The 12411-nt window shown below is 47.4% G+C and overlaps 1 protein-coding gene and 1 pseudogene across 6 annotated transcripts in view; one reads left to right on the forward strand and one right to left on the reverse strand.

Annotated features, from left to right (window-relative positions):
* The window catches only part of LOC142573238 (dual oxidase maturation factor 1-like), a 245561-nt gene that overhangs the window by 22979 nt on the left and 210171 nt on the right, over positions 1-12411 (reverse strand). For 5 of the 6 annotated variants that reach the window (XM_075682842.1, XM_075682838.1, XM_075682839.1 and 2 more), the window contains one exon: positions 6970-7267. In XM_075682842.1, the coding sequence (XP_075538957.1) occupies positions 6970-7267 (298 nt within the window). The remainder of the gene's footprint in view (positions 1-6969; positions 7268-12411) is intronic. The other variant, XM_075682843.1, reaches the window with a different exon arrangement.
* On the forward strand, positions 425-1641 carry LOC142573377 (uncharacterized; annotated as a pseudogene).

Raw genomic sequence — 12411 nt, forward strand, 5'->3', positions numbered from 1 at the left:
TAGACTATGGTGGGAGCTTTCCTAAGGAAACAACAAATGAGCCTTTGCTGGCCAACTCACTTGTGTGCTTCGTCCTCAACGGCCTTTCAGTTTCGTTCAAGGTACCCGTGGCCTACTTCTTCACGAGAAATTGCACTGGCCGCGAGCTGCACACGCTCATGCGACATGTCCTGAAGGAAGCTAAAGACAATTTTTCGTCGTGCGTATTGTCACCGACAACTACAAGATCAATGTCATAGCGTTCCAACTTCCATGCAACGGAAGCCTCACGCATTCTATTGAGCACCCAGGAACACCGAATCGAAAGCTTTTCCTAGCACTCGATCAGTGCCACTTGGTCAAAAACGTGCGACCGCAGTTTTTGTCGCGTGACACCGGAAAAGGCGGCGAAATAACGGCGAACCACTTGAAGAGCCTCTACAAAATGCAGCAAGGCAGCCTTGGAGAGCCAGTTCGATTTCTAACAAGAAAACACGTGTTCCCCACAAATATTGGAAAAGTGAACGTGAAAAGAGAAATTCAAGTTTTGTCTCCTGCCGTGACAGCTGCAGTGAAGCTCCTGCAAGAGCAAGTGGGCCATACATGTGACGCTGGTTCATGCTCATGGACGTGAGCAATTGTACCCAGCACACACACCAGAACAATGCTGACTGCAAGCAATTCGAATCTACAAGCGATGAACGGCTAAACTGGCTTGACACAAGCTTCCTCGACTACCTGGCCGATCTCAAATGTCAGTGCCTGGCGATGAACTTCTTAACCAAGAAAACTTACGAAGGCCTGGTGTTGACAACAAATTCATATCTTGACTGCATTCGATATCTTCTTGAAGAGATGTACTTTCAGTTTGTTTTAACGAGGAAAATGTCGTCTGACCCAATCGAGTCGTTTATTGGCTGGCTGAGGAAATCAGCAGGCTCAAATGATCAAACGGATGCCCGAGCTGTTCTCTCAGGTATTGAGAAGACTCCGAAGACTGGCATCGCGTCGGCGTCAAGTACGAGCAACGTACAGCAGCAGAAGGCAACAATGGCTTGTCAACACTGCCGCAACAGAAAAACAAAAGGGAAAGAACCAGCGAGGAATTCCCTGCTGATGCATGTAGAGAGCTCACAGAGCGACTCAAGCGTGAACAGCCTCTGCTTCCTACTTGAGATATCGTAGCATTGGCAATGGTAGGCGGCTACTTGGCAGAAGCTGTACAAGAAAAGATTGATTGTGTGGAGTGCGTCAGCCTGCTAACAAACCCAAACGCCTCGGCGCCCTTGCACTTGCTGATAAAGCACCAAGACCACGGTGGACTCATCTACCCCCCTGGAGATCTTTTAGAGGTTCTCTACGCATTAGAGAAATTTATCAGCGTTCTTATCGCAAGAAGAAGGCACATGAATCACCCTTTGAAGGAGGCTGTGAGTGGAGGCTGCCATTCTCCGCGAGCGCAATACCTTGATGTGCTCCACGCCTGGGCACCAAGAGAACCTGCTGAAACTATTGCTGACAAAGTTTTTTTGCTCAATATTCACAAATTTTGCAATGAAAGCGGCAGACAAACATGACTTGGCTAAAGTGCTTGAAATAAAACCGCCTTCACGAATGACCCTCAAAGTGTCAACTATGATCTCACTGTTCGGAGCTTTTTAGTTAAGGGCTGGCGCTCCACAACATGTTTTGCGTTGCTTACTTCCGATGCACATTGTCTAGAAACATCATTTCAACGTGCGATTTTATTCTATAGTTCCAAGTGAAATACGAACGCCAAACGTGTCTCCGCGAGCGCGTGTGCAAGCAGCGTCGTCGCGTCGTCTGCTCCGAGACAAGCTATCGGTAGGCAGCGCCATCTGGTGGCGGGCGCATGAACTGGGCGGTACGGACGGCGCGCTTTCTTTCTCCCGCCAGTGGGCGGGCATGAAAAAATATAGGAGGCTGCGGCCGGTCAGCCACCGGAAGCGCCACCCACTTCCACCCACGCCACACACCGGAAGCGCCACACGCCACTTCGGCAAAGCAGGTATGGCACTTGCGTCATTGAATGATATGTTCCCTTTTATCTTAAGTTATTATTTATTTTTCGTTTTTCATGATGGACAGAACCGCGAGTAGGTGGCGTGCTCCCCATCGCAGTTGACATAGTGTGGAGTGTTTTCACAGGATTCAGATGGATGCTCGTGGGCACTAAACTTGGCACATGTTTGTCGGCCTCAGCGGTTCTGTGGCCGAATCTTCGGCATTTAAAGCATCGCAGAGAATTGGGTACGCACGGTCTGACCCGCATATTATGTCATCATCATCATCATCAGCCTGGTTACGCCCACTGCAGGGCAAAGGCCTCTCCCATACATCTCCGACAACCTGGGTAATGTACTAATTGCGACCATGTCGTCCCTGTAAACTTCGTAATCTCACCCGCCCATCTAGCTTCTGCCGCCCCCTGCTACGCTTCCCTTCCCTTGGAATCCTGTCCGTAACCCTTAATGACCATCGGTTATCTTCCCTCCTCATTACATGTCCTGGCCATGCCCCCCCCCCCCCATTTCTTTTTCTTGATTTCAACTAAGATGCCATTAAATCGCGTTTGTTCCCTCACCCAATCTGCTCTTTTCTTATCCCCTAACGTTACACCCATCATTCTTCTTTCCGTAGCTCGTTGCGTCGTCCTCAATTTAAGTAGAACCCTTTTGGTAAGCGTCCAGGTTTCTGCCCCGTACGTGGGTACCAGTAAGACACAGCTTTTATACATTTTTCTCTTGAGGGATAATGGCAACCTGCTGTTAGTGATCTGAGAATGCCAGCCAAACGCACCCGAGCCCATTCTTATTCTTCTGATTATTTCAGTCTCATGATCCGGATCCGCGGTCACTACCCGCCCTAAGTAGATGTATTCCCTTACCACTTCCAGTGCCTCGCTACCTCTTGTAAACTGCTGTTCTCTTCAGAGACTGTTAAACATTACTTTAGTTTTCTGCAGATTAATTTTTAGACCCACCCTTCTGCTTTGCCTCTCCAGGTCAGTGAAGCATGCATTGCAATTGGTCTCCTGAGTTAATAAGCAAGGCAATTTCATCAGCGAATCGCAAGTTACTAAGGTATTCTCGATTAACTCTTATCCCCAATTCTTCCCATCTCGCATCTGATGTACCATGCCTCAATTGTCTCATGCAGAATACTTGATCCGAAAGTTAAAATTAGGTGCTTAGTTTCAATCACTTTTCCGTCATGCCTCACCTTGATTCTCTTGACATTCTATCACTTCAGCGCTCTAGTAGTTCGAGTTCAGTGTGCTCCATTAGCTCAGCATCGGAAACGACCGCACGGATGGTGTTCATTGTTCGGTGCGGGGTCAGTGTCACTGGAACATCTCGAAATGACACTAAATTAGACAGTTTCTCGTGTCGCTTTTTATCGCGGAGTTACAACAGTAGATTGCCACGAGCCATCTTTGAGGCTTCATAAGTTGGTTGATGTGCATGAGACCTTTAAAGAAGAAAAGGTGAGATTGCTCCTGGTTTTACAGAGTGGATGACATTATATCGTGGAAGGACGCTTTTTGGAGGGCCAAAAAACTCGAAGTCTTCATCGTTGCCCCCTCTACTGGAAGTAGTGGAGGGAAGGAACCAGCCATAAGAGAGTATTTTTCGGCAGTAATGCCAGCCGCCCACCGCAGAGCCCTGCAAGGAGACGCTGCAGCACCTGTGAAACAGGTCCTGCAAACGCTAGCTGTACGTTACCACTATAACCGAATATGGCATACCCTAGGTTGGCTAGTCACACAAGGTTAACCCTCACTGCCTAGATAATCGTGAGTAATGCAGAAGAAAGAAGACAGGAAATATTAAAAGTGAGAGAGAAAGACGAAATTGAAGAGCGGCACAGGAACAGGCTACTACCAATTTCACCCCGGTAGGGTGAGTCATGGGATGCCGTCTACGTGAAGCCGAGCCCAATGGGGCTCAGCCTCCAGAATCTCCTTGTCTCCAGAAATGGCTAAGCTGAACGCGTAGAAGCGTGGGAGGTTCCGATCCTTATGTGCTGGGGTCCCCGGTGTCGCAAAACACCAAACACGCGGACGCTCGTGCGGGGCTGCCTTTCGATAGTGATTATTCTAAGTTGATAAAAAAGGGGCTTAGCTTCCACGTGCCTTAAGCAACGTTACGAAAGTCATTGAACCACTTTGAGCAATGTATGGGTGACAGGGCCTTAGTCAGGCAGACGATGTTCTGCCTTTAGCCTTGCCATCCAAGACCTTCACTGTGTCTAAATGAATGCTGAATAAATAAAAATAAAATAAAATGAAAGACAGATTGAGCCTATTTTGCCTTAATTTTTTCCAATTGGAGACCATGACGTATGCAGGTTTACGAGCATCCATTATTTCGCCTTTTTTGAGAAACATTACTTGAAAAATAGAACATAAAAAGAAATGTCAAACAAAATAATGTGAAAAACACCTGCACATGTGATGCGATACCTCCATAAGGTATCACACAATCTCAAAAAAGTTGCGAACGGACAGAAATAAAATGTAGTGTTTTCCGCACTGTGAAAGATGTCAACTCTGTGCAATCTTCAGAAGAACTGGAAAAGCCTGCAATGCGAGCCTAACCACCAGACCATATACACTACGTGCATGCCCAATGTTCTGAGGTTGTAGGCGCGTTTATACAGGGCAGACCGGCTAATGCTTCAACGACATGGCAAGACAGCACAATAATGACGTTCGAAAAGGATACGGCAGCCGCTTGGCAGAACGACGCAAAAATTGCGCATGTATACCCATCTTCGCTAACAGTTTCTTTAAGCAAAGCCGACACCAAGACAAAATGGGAAGTGGCTGACTGGTATTATACAGTGTTTCCCACATAAATGGAGCTGAAGCTTCGCAATTGAAAGGCCAGTCGGAAGCGAATTCAACCAAAGCATGCTATTCGCATTAGCCTATAGTATCAGGGAATCCTTTGTTTTCCCCATAACTAATTAAGTTGGTTTAATCACCAAATTTTAATTATTGGCTTGGGACCCCCATGTATGACACGCAGGTTTGTAGAGCAGCTTCAGAAACCACCGATTGAGTTGCTTCGTGTTAGGAACGTCTAACGTAGTCCTTTTTTTCCGGGTTGCAAAGGCAGCCCGCGAAATAGAAAAAAAAAAAGGCCACGTGCCGGAACACTTGCGCAGTGGTATCGTGCTGCTCTCAAGCGTGCGCTCGGTGGTCGAGGACCGCTGCATGGTGACTGGCGACGGAAAAGCGGCGTCACGGCGGATGTCGGCGTCTCCCGTCGGTTATGGCGGCGCGAATGCACGCCGGTGGCCGAGCGGAGAAATGCAGCTCACCAAACGTGCGCTTGAGACCACTGCGCAAGCGCTCTGTCACGTGACTTTATTTCATACTTTGCGGGCTCTCTTAGCGACTTGAAAAAAAAAGGAGTATATGTGAGGCGTATCGTACCGGAAACAACTCGCTCGGTGGTTTCTCAAGCCGATCTACAAATACACATACCATACTTGGGGTCCTTACCCAACAATTAAAATGTTGGGGAATTAAGGTAATTGTTGAGTTAGTTATGAGGAGAACAAAAAATCGCCTCAGTTGCTATAGGCCAGTGTGAATAGTATGCGTTCGGTTCAATTCGCTTGCGACGTGCCTTTGATTTTTGAAATCTTGGCTCAAGTTACGTGGGACACCCTGTATAAGGAAATGGTGATAAGCGTGTCAGCTGCCTTTCTTTGGCGCTGCATCAAAAAGAACTATAATTTGTTTCCACTTAATTGGACAGGTGGATCAACTAACTGCGCAATCTTCTGTATAATGATATGTTCCGGATACGCAGTGCGTGTAAAATAGCCGGTCAATTGAGATAAGCACTATTTGGAAGTTTAGCGCCCATCCTGTCGTTTGTGGGCTTCTTGTCCTCGTCCATAGCGCTGGTTTAAGAACGGTGTGTGGATGAACGAACTCGCCCAAATTAAGGTATTGCTGCATATGACAAAATCGGGAACCTGGAAATAAGCTTAACTTTCCAAACAAAAATGCTTCAATATACCTAATTGAAAAGCCTGAAAAGGTTGCGGCAAAATGCTTACCTGTGGCAAAAAAAAAAATGTAATCATTCAGTTCACCTCCCGCCTGTATTTAACAGAGAGGCTACTGTGGTCTTTGGCACGCAAGGTCGCTTCTGGTTTCAGCTCTTCCGAATGCGATGTCTTTCTGTGTTTGAAGGAGTATTAAATACTTTTTGTGCCCTCTCATCATCTCTAGATCCCTAATAGACGGTATATTACTGGCTTTCAGATGTTAACAGGAAACACCAGTGTTGGAACGCACATTTAACCTTAACTGGAAGCTCCACAATATTTTACAATATACTTCTGGCTAGATATGAAGGCCAACGCCTTCATATCAAGCCAGTTAACGGGTCAAATACTGATCACGATTCTGCCGCATAACGCTTGCTCGTGGTCAGAGGCAGGCGCGTTGACCAAAGAGCGCGATTGTTAACCTGCAGGTAACGCACACCATCCAAGCCGCTCGAACTTATAGTGGACGGTAGCATGGACCTCTCAGCTGTCGAGATAAGCGAGAGGCGTTTAGAGTATGGGTGGAAAAAATGCAGAGAACATATTGATACGACCGGGTGCTTTAGACGCATATGTAGCGGTACAATGTAGATATACAAGTTTGCGGGAAGAGAAAAATGGTTAAGGAGATGTATGTAAATATGCTAGAATGGAGGGCGCGTATAGCTTACCAGAGCAGGCTTGGTGACTGCTTGTCACAGCCTCGTTTCGACGGGGATGCCAATAAATCATCATCAAAATCATCATTGAGTCGCGCGCGCTCGTGTCTCAGTGATGAATCCGATGCTGCAATATCACTCGCCACGCTCACTGTTAACTGCTGGCCACAACGGGGGCAGCGCACCAGTGGTAAACAGCGGCGTCCACCCTTTGACAAAAAGCAAGAGCACCACCCACCGACGACCAGCACCAGCCAGTAGTTCCAGCCGAGCGACAGGCGCAGGAAGCGTCCCTCGAGCGGGATGACGAGCGGCATGTCGGGCAGCAGGCTGCCGTACACCACCGCGGAGAGCACCATCAGCGCGCCGCTGAGCTGCGTGCAGTAGGCGCCGTAGCGGGGCACCGCGCACAGCAGCACGTCGGCCAGCAGCCAGGCGGCGAACGCGGCCCACAGGAAGAGCTGCGTCCAGTCGCCCGCGCGGCGGTACATGCGGCCCCACTGGAACCCGCCGGCGTCCTGCGTCCAGTACGACGGCTGCGCAACCACGTTTCGCCAGAAAAGACATCACACCACGGGGGGGGGGGGGGGGGGCGACAAAACATACTCGCCCTTGTATGACAAGTGCAGCATTAGTGTGAATGATCAACTTACTAGGTAGATAGATAATCGAAGCAGACTTGGTACACCAAGTACTAGAGCAATATGTGAGCGGTATTGCCGTCTCCTTACTTGCATGACTTCTCATTTCTCCAATCTATCCTGTAGAATATATGCTCGCCCTATGCGTGTGTTCCATGCGAATAAAGTCGTCGAAAGAAATCGCTTTAAATCTCTTCATTCTGCGTTCGTCCCTTCACCTGTCGTGTTTAGTGGGCAAGCCTACCATGTAAGACAAGTCCTGCGTTCTCCACCTTCAGGGAGGCATTTTCACGGCCGCGGTAATTTTGGGCGTCATGTGTTGAAACGGTAGGAGAATCAGCAATGCTACAAATAGGGACACTTAGTGCAGCTATTGCTCACAGCTGTCTCGCGCCGCACTTTTACGGAGAAAAAACGCAAGTATGGGACGAAGGCAGAATACAGGTACTGTCGTACATTTCTGTGAGCCCTCAGAAGGTGCCACCTCAATGAATTGGAAAGGTGCGATCTTTTTTCGCGGCACCCACTGCGCCAATTTTAATTGGGTTTTAAAGCGAAACTGTAAGCCTCTAGTTGATCAGGATTTCTCGCAGCGCGTCTTCTAGAAAAAAAAAAACCTTCACCTTCCCTCTCCCTCATCACAAGCTAAACAGAGCACAGGCAACCACCCTTTGCCTGTTAGACAAACACGTACTCCTCACTAACACATTACCACAGGATCTATTCAGACATCTACCCTAGTAACGCTTGCAAGATCTGCAAGACTCTGGCCGCATCCCTTCCCCACATGCTAAGGCAATGTAAACTCCAATATCCGACAATGAATGCTGTGACAGACCTTCTCGTCGGGATGGCACGCCGCCCTGCGCAGCTTCCACCCCGACGACCAACCCTGGGCTACCCAGCAAGCCTGCGAGGCGGCGAAGAGGCACGACCTCGACGTCCCTACGTGGGAGGCCTAAACCCAGCCAACTACACTGCTGGTTTAAATAAAAGTTTTTTCCTCCTCTTCCTTCAGCGATTGCAGCGAAAAGTGCGCATATTCTTTGGTCTCACGCATACAGCATAGAGCGCAGCATTCATTTCGATAAAGAACAAGCACAAAAGAACCAGCCTAGCAAATGATTTCAATGTTGGCGCAGCACCTCTATGGGTCCCGATCATCATCATCATCAGCCTATTCTATGTCCACTGCGGGACGAAGGCCTCTCCCTGTTAGAGGTACGCAACGCATAGTCAGGAGTCCCAAAGAGCAGCGTGAATACGAAGAGCGCAAACGAAAAAAAACGGCGATACGACAACCGGTGGTGCGCTGCGATAATTACCATTGCTACCATTGCTCTAACTTACTATTGCTACCATTACTCTAGACCAATAAAGCATCGCATACCCCTTCAGCAGTTGTAGTGGTGGTTTTCAACAGCTTCGCTTCACATACGCTTTCGCAGGACCAGGGTGACGAACCAAGTTTTATTTCTTGAAATCAAAAGTTAAGCGCTACCCTCAAAAAGAAATATTTATTTAGATAATCCAACAAACTTATCGACTATCACCAAGTGAAAAAAAAAAAGCAGACCCAAATTATGGGGTTTTACGTGCCAAAACAAGGCAAGATTATGAGGCACGCCGTAGTGACGGACTCCGGTAATTTTGACCACTGGGAGTTCTTTAACGTGCACCTAAATCTAAGTACAAAAGAATCAGGTTTGAAACTGTATAATTAAGCAATGAAAACGATATCACAATCAGTGGCGTAGCTAGGTCTTCTGGCACCCGGGGCCCATAGGTTTTCTGTCAACCCCCCCTCCCCCCTCCCCTGATGTAGTCGACGAAGGCGAGCATATCGACAATTTCCGGGTTTCAGCACCAGTACAGCCGCCTTGGATACCGCGCACGTTCCCCGGGCCCCCTCTCCTTCGCGTTTCTTTCCCAGAGATCGCGAATGCAGCAAATATACACGCTGTTTTTTTCTGCGCCAAATAACACAGGGTGCTGCACTGATAACGTGTGACAAGCCCATGTGCACATCTTCTGTCAGACTGTAAGGCTTGGCAGCCAATACAAATGCGGCATCGTGGAAAACATGAATCACGTCACAAGTAACAAAAAATATCTTTATAATAAAGCTTTAATTACCAATTTTAGCGGCAATATTGCATTTGCAAAATTGAAGCCCGGCATTCATATCTTGCCCAACAACAACTTCACAAAAATCGTCGTAGGTACTATGGCACGCAGTATTTTGTCAATGGGCAGCCCTGAACGAAAACGAAAATTAAATTGTTTGTCAGTGACGCTGATCTCCCCACCCTATTAGAAAACGCTATCTGCCTCCCCGCTGCGCGGGCGCCAATGCTATGATAATTACGAGTTCTCGTCATTCTGATCAATAAAGCCTTGTTTTCATTTGCTGCTATACGTAGTACAAACGTGATTATCCGAGCTGCGGTACCACCGCAAGCTTGGGAACAGAATAGAGCACGCTTCGCGTCGATTCTTGGCGTCACCATAAAAAGAGAAAGAAAAGGCCGCGATGAAGCCCGTGTCAGCGAAAGCTTGCACTACTGGTCTGCACTCGCAATGGCGAGGATTAAGGGATCAAGGTCACTGGTCCACTATTTCATATTTCTTTAGCTGCTGCCATATACTGGGCGCCGCCCGCAGTGCCAAAGTACTGTAGGTTGTAGCACCCAAAACGATTTTGTTTAAGGAGTTTTTGTTGAGCTAATAATATGACTTTGAGTCCTCAATTCTCGAATTTAAGTGCTTCCTCTATAAGTACTAATTACGGGATTATTAAGGATGTGGTTATTACTGATCTGCCATATTTTTCGCGCTAGCGAGTTTCTAGTAATCACAAAAACACATAACTTCATAGAATCTCGATCGGGAAATATCCTCACAAAATGCACCTTTTTTTTATAAAATTCTGTGCAGCTGATACAGACACTGTACTTGTAACATGAAGTCACGCAACAACATAAGTTTTCTGAAAGTTTCGAGGGTAAGAAGGAAAGCGTGAAACATAACGGCAGGTTTCGCAGCGGCTTTGCGGAGCGGGGAAGGGAGAGGGGAAGTAAAAGCGAGCCGAGCATCGCATCGCGGCGGGCCCGCGACTACAGCCTGTCGGGTCATACGCCGCCAAACTCTTCGGCCGAACCGAGTCTGAAGACGATCCAGAGAATCCCATTCGTGACTTTTGACGGCCCCACTTATGCAACGGCGCTCTCAACGAACGCTTCGCCGTAAACGCGAGCGCCGGGCGCGCTGGTTGAACGCCCTCTTGCTGCTGTCTTTGTTCGTCTTCGCTGCGCGTTCTGGACGGAAGAGGGACCCAAGAGCCCCAACGCCTTACAACGCCTCACTGTATGTTTCGCGACTCCTGCTCCCAGCATGAGCGCACAGCACGAGCGAACCCCACATGAAACGTTCCGCTAAGGCGAGTAGTTTAGCGACCATTTCGCGAATTAAATTTTTTAGCCCGCACATTCGTGCAATTATTTCGTGGGGTGTTGATAGAGCTGCAGTCGACAATTCTGCGGAGCAACGCATCGGGTGCCTGAGCTGGGGATACTGGATACCGGATCATTCTTTGCAATTTGCGCCCAGTCACGCCGGCGGAAAGAGGGGTGTCTTCAGGCGTAAATGACACCTCCCCCCCCCCCCCCCCACTGGCCCCTTGCACCCGGGGCCCACGGCACCCCAGCCCCCCCTGTTGCTACGCCACTGATCACAATTCTGTAAGCTACACCTCTGCGATTCTAAAGCGATAAAAAACATTATCTATTATGCATTTTTCTTAAGTATATCACCTGTGAGGGTGTGATATGAATTAGACTTTCACACAACCATATAGACAGTGTAAGTATTCCTTATAAGCTGTGATTTTACATACCACTCCTGTGCATTTTAAATACAAGACTGACTTTCATACCTGGGGTATCTGTTGTGGGTGCGGAATTGCGAATTTCTAGATTTGTGCTGAAGTGTTACGGATTTTTAAAAATATTTACGAAGAACTAGAGCCCCTAAATCACTATTCTGAGCACTTTTGACAGTCGATAAAGGTTACCTGTTCAATGCCACTGAAATGGTTTCAGCGCTTTTCTACCGAGAATATTTCTGTCTTTTACATGCGATTTAATAGCTTCCTCTTAAGCGTAGAAGACATGCAAGAAACGGAAAGGACGGTGGTTCAAACCTGTTACATTGCAAGTCTAAACTTTCTAATCTTGCATCTTCATCAACTGTGTCAGATTTCTTTCGTAGTAGTTCCCGGCCCATACAGTGCTCTGAATTCGGCATCGTTCAGTAAACGTCGTTTATGCTTTCCCAGCAAATAGAAAAAGTCGTAACATAATCTTTGAGTGAACTTGGGCGCTCTGATATGCTTATCTGTTTTTTAAAAAACCTTTAAATAATTTCTCTTGTCTCACTGCAACTTTCCTATGTAAAAACTTGTCTCATACAAAACTGCGCGTCTGTACCGCTGTCCTCTTTGTTGTGCAAGGTCACTTGCTCATGATGTGAGTAACATTTTAAACATTCACAACTATGTATGTGTGTTCTTAGCTACTGGTCATTCTGCACTGTCTGCGCGTGTCGCTCTCAGACCAGAAAAGTAATTAAGGTTGTTTTCTCTGATAGCAACATGTACCCGAAATCTGCTACGTGTTCAGCAAAGCGCAGTAGCTTTGCTCTGCTTTTCTGAACCAATTCACGACGCAATTTGCGACGTTAGCTTGGTCAAAATGTTTTCTACTCGTGGTAGTTTATGGGCAGGGTTTTAACTGCACCGCATACTTATACTGCATGTCAAGTATTTCTGAAGTTGCATGTTTATTAAACTGACAGCCTCGCAACAGCTTTGCACTTAAGAGGAAGCTTTAGCTTGGGTGCTCCTATCCAAATACACTTAAAAGGAGAATTCATTTTTCTCGGCAACAAATGCAGCAAATTTGACGAGGTTTCTTGCATTTAGAAGACAAGCTTGGAATGTAGTAGCGGTTGGTATAAAAATTTTTTATTCAGGTTGTCAA

This window comes from Dermacentor variabilis, chromosome 2 (assembly GCF_050947875.1).
Source record: "Dermacentor variabilis isolate Ectoservices chromosome 2, ASM5094787v1, whole genome shotgun sequence".
Taxonomy (NCBI): domain Eukaryota; kingdom Metazoa; phylum Arthropoda; class Arachnida; order Ixodida; family Ixodidae; genus Dermacentor; species Dermacentor variabilis.